Genomic DNA, 14,452 nt, shown 5'->3' on the forward strand with positions numbered 1-14,452 from the left:
AAATGGCCAACAGGGCCATGACACATTTTTATTTGAGAACTACTATTTCTGCCTACTTCATATGGAAATCTGAGAGATGTGCCCAGCCTCAGGGGGCTGCTTCTCCCTCCAGGAGCTAACAGAGTTATGTGGTATTAGTCTGTCTGGGTCTTCATAAGAAGACAACAGGAGTGGGTGGCTTAAACAACAAATATTGATTTTCTCACCATTCTGAAGTCTGAATGTCCAAGGTCCAGGTGCTGGCAGGGTTGGTTCTTGGTGCGGCTTCTTCTTGGCTTGCACCTTCTAGTCCACTATGTCTCCACATGGCCTCTTCTCTGCGTGCACAGGAAAAGTGAGAGGTCTCTGGTGACTCTTCCACTTCTTATAAAGACAAGAGATCTATTGCATTAGAATCTCAGACTTATGATCACATTTAACCTTAATTCCATCCTTAAAATTCCAATATAGATCAATTGGATTTAAGGTTTCAGCATTTGAATTTCAAAGACAGCACAATTCAACTGATGACACAAATCAAGAGATGGTGAGAAGTATTGGAATATATATATTTTTTTAATTAAGAAGGAAAAATGGGACATTCAGGAACTTGTAGGAAAGTTCCTAGTAACTAGTGACACTTTGACTCTAAGAGGAAAATTTGCCTTCCTCCTTCCTTTCCTACCACAAGGATGTGAGGAAGAAGAACCACAGATAATAAAGAAAGAGGAGTCCTGGGGACAGCTGAGGTCCTGGCGAGGAGGGAGACCACTGAGCAGATGAGGAAGCCCCGCCCTCCCGGCACCTGCTCCTGACCCGGCCTAGGGCTCTGTGGGCCCCGCGCGCCCCCTGCTGGTGCTGAGCAGCACCTGCGCCCGCTCCTCCGCCTCCCTGCAGGGAGGTTTTTGTCTGGGCTCACACTCACCTCCCCTCACCGTGCCTCTCGCACAGTAATACACGGCCGTGTCCGCGGCGGTCACAGAGCTCAGCTTCAGGGAGAACTGGTTCTTGGACGTGTCTACTGAGATGGTGACTCGACTCTTGAGAGATGGGTTGTAGTTGGTGCTCCCACTATAAGAGATATACCCAATCCACTCCAGTCCCTTCCCTGGTGGCTGCCGGATCCAGCTCCAGTAGTAATCACTACTGCTGATGGAGCCACCAGAGACAGCGCAGGTGAGAGACAGGGTCTCCGAAGGCTTCACCAGTCCTGGGCCCGACTCCTGCAGCTGCACCTGGGACAGGACCCCTGTGAACAGAGAGACCCACAGTGAGCCCTGGGATCAGAGGCACCTCCCATATCCCCATGTCTGGATCCCTGAGACACTCACATCTGGGAGCTGCCACCAGCAGGAGGAAGAACCACAGGTGTTTCATGTTCTTGCACAGGAGGTCCAGGACTCTCAGAAAGTATTTCCCATGTGAGCTGGACCCTGAATTTAAGGAAATGTGTGATGGTTTCCCTTGGGTGCCTAAGAGATTTGCATGTGGGTGGTGCCTCTGTATGGACAGGTGAAAAGGGATGAGGGAGGCCCCAGTCTTTTAGCCTCTCCCTGGGAGGAGGATGCTGGCTGTGCCCTCTGAGAATTCAGTTCTCTTCCTGGGGCCTCAACTCACTATGTCCTGGCTCCTCTTTTCCCAGGTGAGGAAACAGATTGCAACAGCAGCTTAATGTAACAATCACGTGAGTTCAGACACACCAGGATTCACTTAACGTTATTTGTAGTTCAGAACCTCCATCAGGTTGAGAGGGAATCGCTCTGTCCCAGGGAGTGGGTCTTAAATAGCAAAACGGCCTCAGAAAACCCAACATAATCTACAGGGAGACCTCAGCACGGCAAGCAAGGAATCACTAAAGCCACCAGGGGGCTCCGGATGCACTGATACGGCCCAGACACATGGCGAGTCCAGGAACTGATGGGGACTTTGGGGCAGCCTCTTTTTTTTTTTTTTTTTTTTTTTTTTTTTTTTTTTTTTTTAGGATTCTATGGTTGAAGGTCACAACACTGGGCCTCACTGCTCCCTGAACCTAGCCCAGCACAATATGGTTCACCCCAGTGACTTTTTCAGAACTTTCTTCCTGTAATGAAAGCACGGTGTGATGTGTATGCACTATTGTGTTTACCTAATGAATGTAAAGAGAAGCACATTTCATGCAGCTGTATTTTCATAAATGTCAGACACTCATCATGTTAATGTCTATTTTTCCATGAATCTGTACTGAACAAATTATTCATTCATTGATTTGTAATAGTCTTATTGAGACATTATTACTATACATTAAATATTGCTAAAAGTGTGTAGTTTAATAAGTACTCAAGCCAAGCCTGGTGGCACACAACGGTAGTTTCAGCTACTTAGATGGCAGATGCAGGAGTATTGTTGGAGACCAGAAGTTCGAGGCTACATTGAACTATGATCCCACCACTACACTCCAGCCTGGGTCACAGAGAAGGACCACATCTCTTCAGAAAAACAAACAAACAAACAAAACAAAATGTAATTCCACTCGCGCTCACCTGTGCATCCCCAAAAGCCATCCAAATAATGAACAAACAAATTACACTTAAAAGTTTCCTTGTGTTCCTCTACAATTCCTCCTTCCCAAATATTTTCTTCCCCACCATATTCTGAGTCAGTCCTTCATATTTAATGCTTTAGTTTTGAGTTTCAAGAATTATACAGGAATTATATCGTATGTGTTCTATTTGTGTGGCTTGTCGCACATAACTACTTATGATGCAAACATGTTGAGCATCAACAATGTATTGATTCTCATGATGGATGTTATTACAGTAAATTAGCATGCCATTACTTTTTATCTATATATCTTCTTGATATTTGTATCATTTCTAGTTTCTTAGTATTACACATAGAGGTGCTTCTCAGCTTGGAGATGTAAGCACCCCATAAAAATATGTTATTATTCTTACAACAGCTAATAAACTTACTGATCTGCAAATTAGCACATATACATCAAATTTTTGATGTTATAGGACAAACAATATATCTGAAATCTGAAGAGAGATAAGGACTTGCAGGGAAATAAACAGGAGCAGATGATAATCTTTTCTGGGACAGAGGCTGCCAAATGCCATTTAAGTTAGCACACGATTAAAGTAGACATATTCATTGGATGGTTTCAATTTGAGTGTGATAGAGAAGTTATTGTTTAAATTCTCAGAGTGTATACAGTTGAGGAATTCCTCCTGCTATTGAAGCCTTTTTCTTCAGTACTGGGGATACATCACAAAATGCTCCACCCTCTACCCCTTGGGATGGTGCTGTCTGGGAAAGCAAAACAGCAACTATAGGTGAAGTGCATCCAGACACACCTCCCCATCACCACTACATTGCAAGAGAAATTATCTGTGGAGGTAAAGCCATCAAAACTGCTGTTCTACAGACACTGGAGAAACCAATAAGAACTGGGAGGGGAGAGAGGAATGCACCAAGTCCCTGTCCAGGCCCACCTCCCGTCTTCCCTTAGGAATAATGCCTTATTCAAAAGGAAAAGGCAGAAACTGAAGAAATCAGTGGGAAGACATAGTGGCTGCTGAAGGAACATATGAATAAAAATGAAGAGGCCAGGTGTGGTGCCTCACGCCTGTAATTCCAGCACTTTGGGAGGCTGAGGTGGAAGGATCACCTGAGGTAGGGAGTTTGAGACCAGCCTGACCAATATGGAGAAATGACATCTCTGATAAAAATACAAGATTAGCGGGGCATGGTGTCACATGCCTGTGATCCCAGCTACTCTGGAGGGTGAGGTAGGAGAATCACCTGAACCTGGGAGGGGGAGATTGCAGTGAGCTGAGATGGCACCATTGCACTCCAGTCTGGGCAAGAAGAGGGAAAATCCACCTAAGAAAAAAAAAAAAAAAAAGAATGACAAGAATGGCCAAGTGTAGATGAAGCGCCCTGGAAACCTAGCTACTTGCTAGTCAGGAGGTTGAGGTGGGAGGATTCTATAAGCCAGGAATTTAAAATCACTGTGAGCTATGCTATGATCACACCACTGCAGTCCAACCTGCACAAGAGAGTGAGACTCCATCTCAAAAAAAAAAAGAATTAATTAATTAAGAATTTCACATGATTGTAAAGCTACTCAATAGAGGAAGTTAAACTGTGCATCCTCATATCCTCTGGCACTTCTGATATTTTGAAGAAAACAGGTGACCTAAGACCTTCAGAATAAGCTGATGATCTCAAATCATGAAAAGCTTACACACAAGACATTGGACCAGAATCCTCCTCCATATTCTCCTCATTATTCTTTGCTTATAAACAGTCTTCTCGTTTTCTGCAGACCTGGCTGTTGTCCACCCATATTGGAGTCTTGTCTCTTTTCTTACTCATCATTTGTATACTTGCTATTTAGAGTAAGTCATCAGAGTATATGTTTAGGCCTGACTGCTGAGAACTTCAGGCTCTTTCCTCCATCATCTCTTTTTTTAAGCATACAAGGTAAATCTAGTCAGAAATCACAGGAGCTCCCTCATTTGATGCCAATTTGACCTTGAAACCCCACAAAACCCTTCCTGCAAGTAGGATGCTCTGCCCCGCTCCCCACCAAACCATGATAACAACCCTGAGCCAGTCTCCTTCCCTGCCCTATCAAGCCACTTTGGACCTTAATGAGACCTGCCCTGCTCTCAGCAGACACCTTAAGGATACAGGTAACTATCCTTTCCATACTCACTTGGTGTGAGTGTGTGGCATAATCAGACTCAACATCCACAGAAAATTTTAGTCGAGATCTCTTGGCATTGGCATGGTGTCGGCTACAATGGATGCTGGGAGCTTGGTGTCATGGCTCCTTCCAAAGGGCAGGCCTGCTCCCTGAGTTAACTCCAGGATGCAGTTGGACATGCCTCCTGGGGTCTGAGAAGCTCCTTTCATGTACTGAAATCCTGTCATTATGTTTTTGTATTCTAGTGTCTCCCTCAAAGTACAGTGAGATCCACGGTCCATTCATGTGTGTATTCAGGACTCTCTGAATTTTATGTATTTTATTCATCTCTCTCTACTACCTTTTCTACCAAATTAGACATTTTAAAATTTGCAATATTTTAATGAGGTGAAATTAGCAAATAAGAATCTTTACATAAAGTGTACAATTTTACAAATAGTGACATAATCCTCACTTTTACCAACAGAGAAAAAATCAATTATCCTAGAAATTTCCTTTTGCTCTCCTGTAGTTTCTCCTTTCTATACCTTCTCTTCTTGGACCATGTCCCCAGTCAACTACAGATCTTTTTATGTAACTTTAAGTTCATTTTTACTTTATAGAAATTATAGAAGTGGAATCGTATGTATGCACTTTTGTTTGTTTGACTTATTTTACTTATTCAGGTACTTGTTATTTTAAGCATGGTGTTGAGTGCATCCAGCAGTACTTGATTGTAACAGTGGGTATTATTCCAGTAAGTGAATTTTCCACAATTTGTTTACCAGTTAAGCTGCTGAATAACAGTTGGATCACTTTTGGTCTCTGGGTATAATAAACAAAGATGCTACTTAGCTTAGAGAAATAACAAGCTGAGAAACACATGGTTCTTATTTTTACATAACATGAATAGCAGGCAAAGCAGAAAAGCTGCACACTAATCAATTTGCTTCAATACATCAGATAATTAAAGTTGGGAAGCTCTGTGTGTGTGTCAGTTCACGTGTTTTTGTGTGACAGAGAGAGAAGGCAGGAGGAGAGACCATGCCAAAGAGACCCTATCTGTTTTGACCATAATGTGTGAGGTACTCAAGTAAATACAGGGACTTAGTGCTTGATGGACAATGTCCACATAAGATGGAGAGGACAACTGGATGCACCTCCATATGGGTACATATTAGTATTTACATAAATGCCATTTTCTAATCATATCAACACTCAGACATTAGAAGAGATGTAGTGGAGGGTGTCTGGTGGTGAAATATGATGGTGAGAACAACCCACATCTACAGCCCCTTTTCTGCCCTGTTGCACTTGCCCTGATGCTGAGCCTTGATCCTGCTCATCCTCACCCCCAACAATCATCCTAAGCCCCCATACTGCCCCGAATGCCCCCTGCTGCTCCTATTCACCCCTGCAGGGAGGTTTGTGTCAAGGCTCACAATGAAGGCCCCTCATTGTGTCTTTTGCTTCAAAATGCGTAGTTGTGTGTTCACTGGGCACAGAGCTCAGCTGTAAGAACTGTTTCTTGGATGTGGATATGGACTCTTGAGAAGTGGGTTGTAATTTGTGCTCCCTTCACAACCCATGCACCTGATCCACTCCTGTCCATCTTCTAGGGGCAAGCAGATACAATTCTAGTAGGAAACACTGGTCATGATGGGGAATCCAGAGACAGTGCAGGTGAGGGAGAGGGTCTGTGAGGATCTCAAGCCAGAAGTGCATTGCGAAACACAGTTGTTGATGTTAAGAGGTTCTGGACAACATGGTGAAATTCCCAAATACATGCATTTGTTATGAGCATAAAGAGCTCACTCCTGTCCAATTTGTGAGTCTCCTAGAACAATTCAGTAGATTTTGAGGTTAGATTAAAAAGTATTATCACATGTTCCTTTCCTCAAACTTGCAACCAAATAAAAAAGAGAAACTGCTGTTTAGAAAAATGAACATTGAATTATTACCACGGTGTGCGATAACGATGATTTTTACAATAGGATTGACCTGTGATAACCTGAAGACTGTCCTAATTCCGAGCCACAATTAGACCTGAGCAGCAATCACAGGGAGTGAAACACCTGACTCAGTGAAGCTGCACCTGGGGGGTCTCCGCAGGCCCTGAGTGGTACAGGAACAGCTCCTCCCTCAGACTCAGTCTAAGGAGAACTTCTGCTCTTTATCTGGGGAGGTGAGGGTGAGTGTGTGGAAAGTACCAAACTTGCTCTAATCAAGATCTTTGCACATGGGGAGAACCAAAGTATATGAGAAACAACTGGTTTCAGTTTGGGTCGAACAATTTCTCATAAGAAGGGCAGTACCATGTCTGGATCCTGCACAGAATTCAGAAACAATGAAGTTGGGGTAAAGTTGAAAATTACAACGTTTTGCAGATTGTGTTATTAATTATCTATGTCATCTGAGAAAATGAATTAAATCACATGGTTTTTATATAAAAATTGACAAACAGCATGCTGGCCCTGAGAATGCACCTCCAATCCCTCCAATATCCAGGAGCCCAATAGACCAGGCAGCCAGCTGCTGCACTGCACTCTAACACGCATCACCTGGGTGTGCCAAAGACACCCATCCTGGGAGCTCCTCCCAGACAATGGCTGTGCACAGTGGAGAGATTGAGGCATGGCTGCTGCTGGGACACATGGGAGATCCCTGATGGACAACTGTGCTCAGCGAGGCACCAATGGCCTTGCTGGACTTAGCTTGGACCACGGGGTCATCAGGGAAGCTCCATCAAACTCCCACCCTTCTCCAGCACTAGTTGTGGGTCTGGCATTGTGGGGTGGCAGTGTCTACAGACTCACCCGGCTCCTATGCATTTTTATGCCTCCAAAACTTACATCTGTTTTTGGGACATATGAGAATATTTCCTCTTTCAAATTAGTTTTCTAATCCAGGGACCTCATGATGGGCACAAAACATAAATGTACAGAGGCTCAGAGGGGAAATATTAGAAGCAGAGGAAACCACAGATCCTGAAGGAAAGCAGCCCTTACCCTCCCTCCATCTGCACCTGCCTTGGGGCTGCACCTGTTTTGTGAGTGCTGAGTGTCCCCTTTGGCCCAGATTCCTTTCTTCTTTTTGCAGGAAATTTTGTGTCTGGACTCACACCGATGTTTCCTCACTTGGGACCTTATGTACAGCCATACACAGCCATGTCCTCAGTTCTCTGACTGTTCATTTGCAGATACAGAGAGTTCTTAGCATTGTCTTTGGAGATGGAGAATCTGCCCTTCACAGAGTCTGCATGGTGTATCTGACTTCCATCATCTTTTATATCTATTACTCACTCCAGCCCCTTGCCTGGAGACTGGTGAACTCAGCTCATTCAGAAGCTACCGAAGGCGAATCTAGAGGCTACACAGGAGAGTCTCAGGAACTTCCCAGGTTGTCTCAGGTCCTCTATGGGCTCTATCAGCTCCACCTCACACTGAACACCTGAAAATACACACAAATCCTGGTCAGAAACTGCCAAACATATCCACTGTTTCTCTCACTCATATCCACTCACTCTCACTCACTCTAGTTCCCTATGAGTCACCTTTTAAAATACCAACAAGAAAAATTCAGCTTAATTCACACCCCATAGTGAGTTCTCTGTGTTCAGTCCTGATTACCAAATGGAAACCCCTGGGAATCCCAGGGCTGTGGCTCTTCTCCCAGAGCTGCAGGGTCAGGTCTGGGCTTGTTTTCACCGGGAGATGGACCCTCTTTTCATGCCTCCTCCTCTATAGCAAGCTCCAGTGTGGGACGCCTGAGAAGAAGGCAGTGCCCAGAGCAGACGTCCGACTCCAGGAGGAGTTTAGTGGCAATGGTAGCATTTGGAAAAATATTACTTATAATGTGACTGTGCCATAAAACTCATTTAGCAATTATGATTTTTGGTTTTACACATGTGTACAAATACAAATATAACTGCATTAAGCAAACTGTAAGAGATATAAAGAAATAGAAAACAATACAAAAATAACAGAAGACCTTAATACCTCATGACCATAATGTATAACAAATCCAGAAAGAAAATTCTTAATGTGCCTCTGAACTTGAACAACACTATGGAACAAATTTATCTGAATGATATTTACAGAACCTTCCAACCAAGAGTCACGTAATATACATCCTTCTCAAGCACACATTGAACATTCTCCATGATAGGTTATCTGTTACATCATAAAATGAACCTTAACATTTAAAGAGGTAATGCCAGCCCTTCTGTAACTCTTTCAAAAATTGGTGAGGAGTCCACCTTCCTAACTCTTTATATATATATAGTAAATAAACTTTATCTGTTTCTCAGAGATGACACTGTAAACAGTCACAGATTTGCATACAATACAATTATGTCTTGGCTATTTACAATTTACAGTAGTGGTTCTTCCTCTGAAAAATATAAGTACAAAACCTAAGTAAACAATGAGGTACTGCCATTTGGGATTTATTACATGTCATAGCTTAAAGAACTGGCCTTTAGCAAATATTAAACAAATCAACCTGAATAAAATAGTCAATTAAATGATGTATTTTTTCTAATTTATTAGAAAAAATTCCACCAAGTTTCACCGAAAAATGGATTGCATAAGTCTAAAAACAAACTTAAAAATAAATAGGAAAGGTAAGCAGTTCTTCAAAAAGAATGGAAGAAAGGAATAGAAGGAAAGCTCATAAACCAGGTTAAGTCATTCTGAATATCTTTTAAACAACATAAAATTCTTCCCAACAGAAAAGTGAAGAAAAAACTATCACCATTTCTCCACTGATAAAATCTATTTTAAAGGTAGTCTGCCATATACCTTCTAAACTCTTTCTATGAGGCTACCATGATAGTATTACCAGTAATAGACAAAGGCACCACAATAAAAGAAAACTACAGACCAATATCATTAGTAGACATGAATTAATCCCCAACAATAGTAAACTGAGCTCCAAAGCTTTTTAGAAGACCGTACACCATGACCAACTCAAACTTCTGCATGAGATGCATACTTGATTCAACATTCTCAAATCAATCAGTTTGGTACACCACATTAAAAAACTAAAGAAAAAATATCTCAGTAACATTTCATCAGACACAGAAAAAGAATTTGAAAAAATCAGTTTCATTATAAAAACTATGAACAAAGTAGGAAGACAAGAAAACAACTTGAACATAATAAAAGCCGTTAAGAAAGGCCACAGCTATTATTACACTCAATAGTAAAAGGTTAGAATATTTTGGTCTAATATCTGTAACAAGGCAAGAAGAAAGCTTTAGGCATTTCACTTCCAGGCCTCAACATTTATTAAAAACATAGAAAGTTCTGGCATAAATACCTACACAGAGCTTAGACATAAACCCACATATTGATGACGAGCTGATTTTTAGCATGAGAACCATCAATATGACATGTCTAAATTGTAGTGTCTTCCAAAGAGGGTGGTATGAAAACTGGATTTTCCCATGAAAAGAATTAAGAATTTTAGGTTAGAATAAACACAAAAATTCACTCCAAATGCCTCAAATATCTAACTGTAATACCTGTAATTTTAAAACTCTCAACCCTCAAAAAATTAGCAATCTTTTTCTGGATTTTACATTCAAATCACCTACAAAAAAAGCAGAATTGAACAAGTGGGAATAGATTATGAAAAAGATTCTGCAAAGCAACAAAATAACTACAACTTACAGAATTGGATAATATGCCATATATCTGAAAAAGTTTAATGTCCAAATGTGAAAGAAACTTCTACAACTCAACAGCAAAAAGAAAAATAGCCTCATTTTTAATAATCAGTTTTACACCTTTAACACTGTAAGAACCTACAACTCAGGTTAATGTTTTTCTCCATGAGTAACGGTCCGTCTTTGGGTCTACTTGGCTGGACAATACTGTGTATTGATTTGACAAAACACTAATCCAGGTGGTGGTGTGAATTTTAACACACGTTATTAAAACTGGAATCGGTTGACTCTATGTTAGGTAGATTATCATTGATAACCTGCTTGGCCCTGATTCCATCAGAACAGAACTGGAGAAGGTAAAACTCCACGGTGATTAAGCAGCTTCAGCTCTTTCTGAGACTTCCAACCTGCACTTACTGACGGCCGGCCCTGAGGATATTGGATGTTCCAGCCATCCCCCAAAAATGTCATCCCCTACATCTCACAGGGAAAACATCTCCCTTTTGCAAAAAGCAGGAAAAACAAATGGAAAAAGGAGAAAAACGATGAAAAAAGAAAGTAAATGGATTAGGAACAAAAGAAGCACCAGATCGTTCCTGATACTGATTTGCATACTTTCGTGTCCGGAGAAGGATCAGACGTGAAATCTGTGAGGTTCTACATGACGCTGACCCTGGTTCAGCCTCTCTATTGTCTGTGACCAGGACCCGTAAAGACTGTTCCAGTCAGGGAATCTCACTGAGGTCCCTGTCCTGGTTCTGATTGGAGAAGACTCACCGGGAAGCCCTGAGGTTACTCTGGACTCTGATGGTTGTGACCATGGTTGAGGAATTTTCATCCGTGTCAGCGTCAATCTGCATTTTGTGCCAGGGAGAAAAGGTCCTTATATGCATAGAGAAGACATTGTTAGGCACAGTTTTCTAAATTTAAGAGGTTCCCTGGGGAACCGTCAGAAGAAGACAAAGTCCCACATCCTGACAGGAAACAGCCTCCATCTGCACCTGCCTCCGGGGCTGACTCTGACCAGTGGCTCCTGAGCGCCCCCTGCAGCTGATTCCCCCCCAGCGTTCCTGCAGGGAGGTTTGTGTCTGGGCTGTCACTGACTTCCCCTCACTGTGTCTCTCGCACAGTAATACACAGCCGTGTCCTCAGCTCTCAGCCTGTTCATTTGAAGATACAGCGTGTTCTTGGAATTGTCTCTGGAGATGGTGAATCGGCCCCTCACGGAGTCTGCATAGTGTTTATTACTTCCATCATACGATATAACTGCCACCCACTCCAGCCCCTTGCCTGGAGCCTGGCGGACCCAGTGCATGCCATAGTTACTGAAGGTGAATCCAGAGGCTGCACAGGAGAGTCTCAGGGACCTCCCAGGCTGGACCACGCCTCCCCCAGACTCCAGCAGCTGCACCTGACACTGGACACCTGCAAACAGAAGGACACCGTTATCAGAAACTGCCATACAAATCCAGTTTTTCTCACTCATGTTCACTCACACTCAATCTCTCTATTTCTCCATGAATCACCTCTTAAAAGAGCAACAAGGAAAACCCAGCTCAGCCCAAACTCCATGGTGAGTCCTCTGTGTTCAGTGCTGATCACCGAATGGAAACACCTCCGACTTCCAGTGCTGGGCTCCTCTCCCAGAGCTGCAGGGTCAGGGCTGGGCTGGTTTTCATCAGTAGAGGGAGGGCCCTATTTGCATGTCCCCCACTATATAGCAAGCTCTGGGGTGGGACATCTGAGGAGAGGCTGGGCTCAGGGCAGATGAAGTGTCCTGGGGGAGATTGGTAATAATTGCATCATTCAGGAAAATATAGTTATATATTATATGATTGTGCCTTGATTAACACTTAGCTCTCATAACTTTATTTTATTCTTACATATATACACAATATATTTAATGCAGGCTTCAATGTTATATTTTACAGGAGATAATTTACATAGAGAACACAGCAGTTGTGCAGTGTCTAAGATAACACATCTAAAAACAATTAGTCCCATTACCTGGGCCTGTGCTCTAACCACTGGAGGAGGCAGCTCCCCTGAGATAACTCCAGGGCAGCGTGGACCATGCCTAGTGAAGTCTGCAGGATTCCCCATTTGTTATGACAACTTTCTGTGATTTACCTAAATACGCAGAGTCAACCATGGTTCATGTGTATGTTTTTGGAAGTCAGTTATATTCCTTGTGTTAATATCAATCTATTTATTGCTACAATTCAGTCAAATATTATCTCATCAGTTTCTTTGTTATTGCTTTATTCGAGTGTAATTAATAAGTAATTCAAATTTATGGTGAATGATTTGAAAAATGTAGACCTATGTTTGCAACCATTCACGCGCACTTCAGTCAGCTTTTGAATAAATTAATCCCTAAATCTTTCTCTTACTCCTCTGAAATTTAACTCACAACCCCATTACTCCCAATAGCATATTCTCAGAAACATTTAAATCTTCTCCATGTTAATTTATAATAGTGGCATCTTCTAAAATTTCTACAAATGTATCATGTAAAATATACTCTTCATTCCTTAGTTTCTTTCACTCAGCACAATTCTTTGAGAATTTAGCCATGTTTTTTTCAATGAGTGAGGCATGACTTGATTTCAGGCTGCATTATATTCCAGTACATAAATATATGCCAAACTATTTAACCATTCACCTGTAACAAAATCTGATTGTTCTCTCAGTTAATGGATCTGATAGAGAAAAGCAGCTACTCGGCATGGGAATGTAAAAATGTGTAAACTATGATCTTATTCTGACCTCAGTAACAACAAACCTGAACAACTACAAATAAAAAAAGAAAACTTTCAACATATCTATGTTGATATCAGAGAGAAAACAAACAATAAACAAAACCTGAAATCTGAGGAGAGAGGAGGCTGCAGAGAGAAGCAGGACCCATGTATTAGTGTACCTGGGCAGATACCACTGGATGGCATTTAACATCGGAACAGGCTGACTTGGAAATATTCAGTGAGTTGCGTGAGGATGCACGTGCTCATAGTGTTAGACTGTGAAACTCCTGGTGCTTGCAGGCTTTTCCTACAGAATTATTATTAATATTCTTGCTGTACTTTATGCAAATAATCAGGCCAAGTTTAAGACTAAAGTTTATTTTGCAAACAACTCAGTCTTATCATTATTTGCTGCTGACAAAAACCAAAACTGGAAAGAGAAACATTATATTTCAAAACATATCATACACTTATCTTTAAATTCTAATCTCATCAGTTGTTTAAGTATTTGCCTGCATTTTAGACTAACTCTGCTTATTCCTAAGCGCCAATCAATGATCTCAGGCTACAGCCCAGAAGAAAGAAAAAGCGATGGGGAATATAAAAGATCTGTATCAATATTTTAATTCTAAGCAATTATCCTTTAAATCATGCCAGGTGATGGGAATGAAGAGGGTGCTCCTAACCTGGAGGTTTCTTTGTTTGGGAAAATAAATCCCAGGGAGCTAACAAAAGCCAAGCCCTATGCACCCAAATCTTAGCAGGCATAACTACAGCTGCAGTTATCTGGGCATGTCAGCAGCCTTGGAATTTTTTTCAAACTGTCCTTATCACCTTGACCACCTTGTTAGGTTTTCATACATGTCTTCTAATAAACCGATTTGTCTTTTCTCATTTTCAGACCATCAAACTCCAAATGCTCATGCAACTGAAGCCTGGGATAATGGCTCCCTTTTCCTGGGGTCCCTTAGACAGGCCTCCAAGAGAGATCTTCCCAAACAGCATCCCCCGTCAGCTGGAAGCAGGTAAGACTTGTCTTTGTCTCTATTCTAATGACAGTTAGATGTACTTCTTCAAAGAGGAAAATGCTAGAGGGAGAAGGCAGAGAACTCTCCTAGGCAGGTAGGGAAGAGTCCCCATAGAATCTCCAACGCCCCAGGGTCATTGTGCACAGGGAATTGCCTAGACATGCCTGCAGTGAAAATTGTTAATGTTGTCTTTATCACTCTCGGAATAAATAGCCACACATAATAATCTAGCTGCATGAAGATAAAAAATAACTAGTTTGAAATAAGAACAAGTCCCAATAAAATCAAAGTTAGCATGTGGTTTATAACATGATAGACAGGAGACATGGCTGAATGCTAAGAATGTGTTCACATCTAT

General features: G+C 41.9%; 2 gene segments (V, D, J or C); both read right to left on the bottom strand.

Moving 5' to 3' along the window:
• Nucleotides 1-597: 597 nt before the first annotated feature.
• LOC117974261 (immunoglobulin heavy variable 4-61-like) lies at nt 598-2,695 on the bottom strand. The segment is given in 2 exon segments: nt 598-1,228; nt 1,311-2,695. Coding segments are annotated over 2 exon segments (474 nt in total).
• A 6,011-nt stretch (nt 2,696-8,706) lies between these two features.
• Nucleotides 8,707-11,993, bottom strand: LOC100987802 (immunoglobulin heavy variable 3-30-like). The segment is given in 2 exon segments: nt 8,707-11,747; nt 11,849-11,993. Coding segments are annotated over 2 exon segments (375 nt in total).
• Nucleotides 11,994-14,452: the final 2,459 nt, after the last annotated feature.

This window comes from Pan paniscus, chromosome 15 (genome assembly GCF_029289425.2).
Source record: "Pan paniscus chromosome 15, NHGRI_mPanPan1-v2.0_pri, whole genome shotgun sequence".
Taxonomy (NCBI): Eukaryota; Metazoa; Chordata; class Mammalia; order Primates; family Hominidae; genus Pan; species Pan paniscus.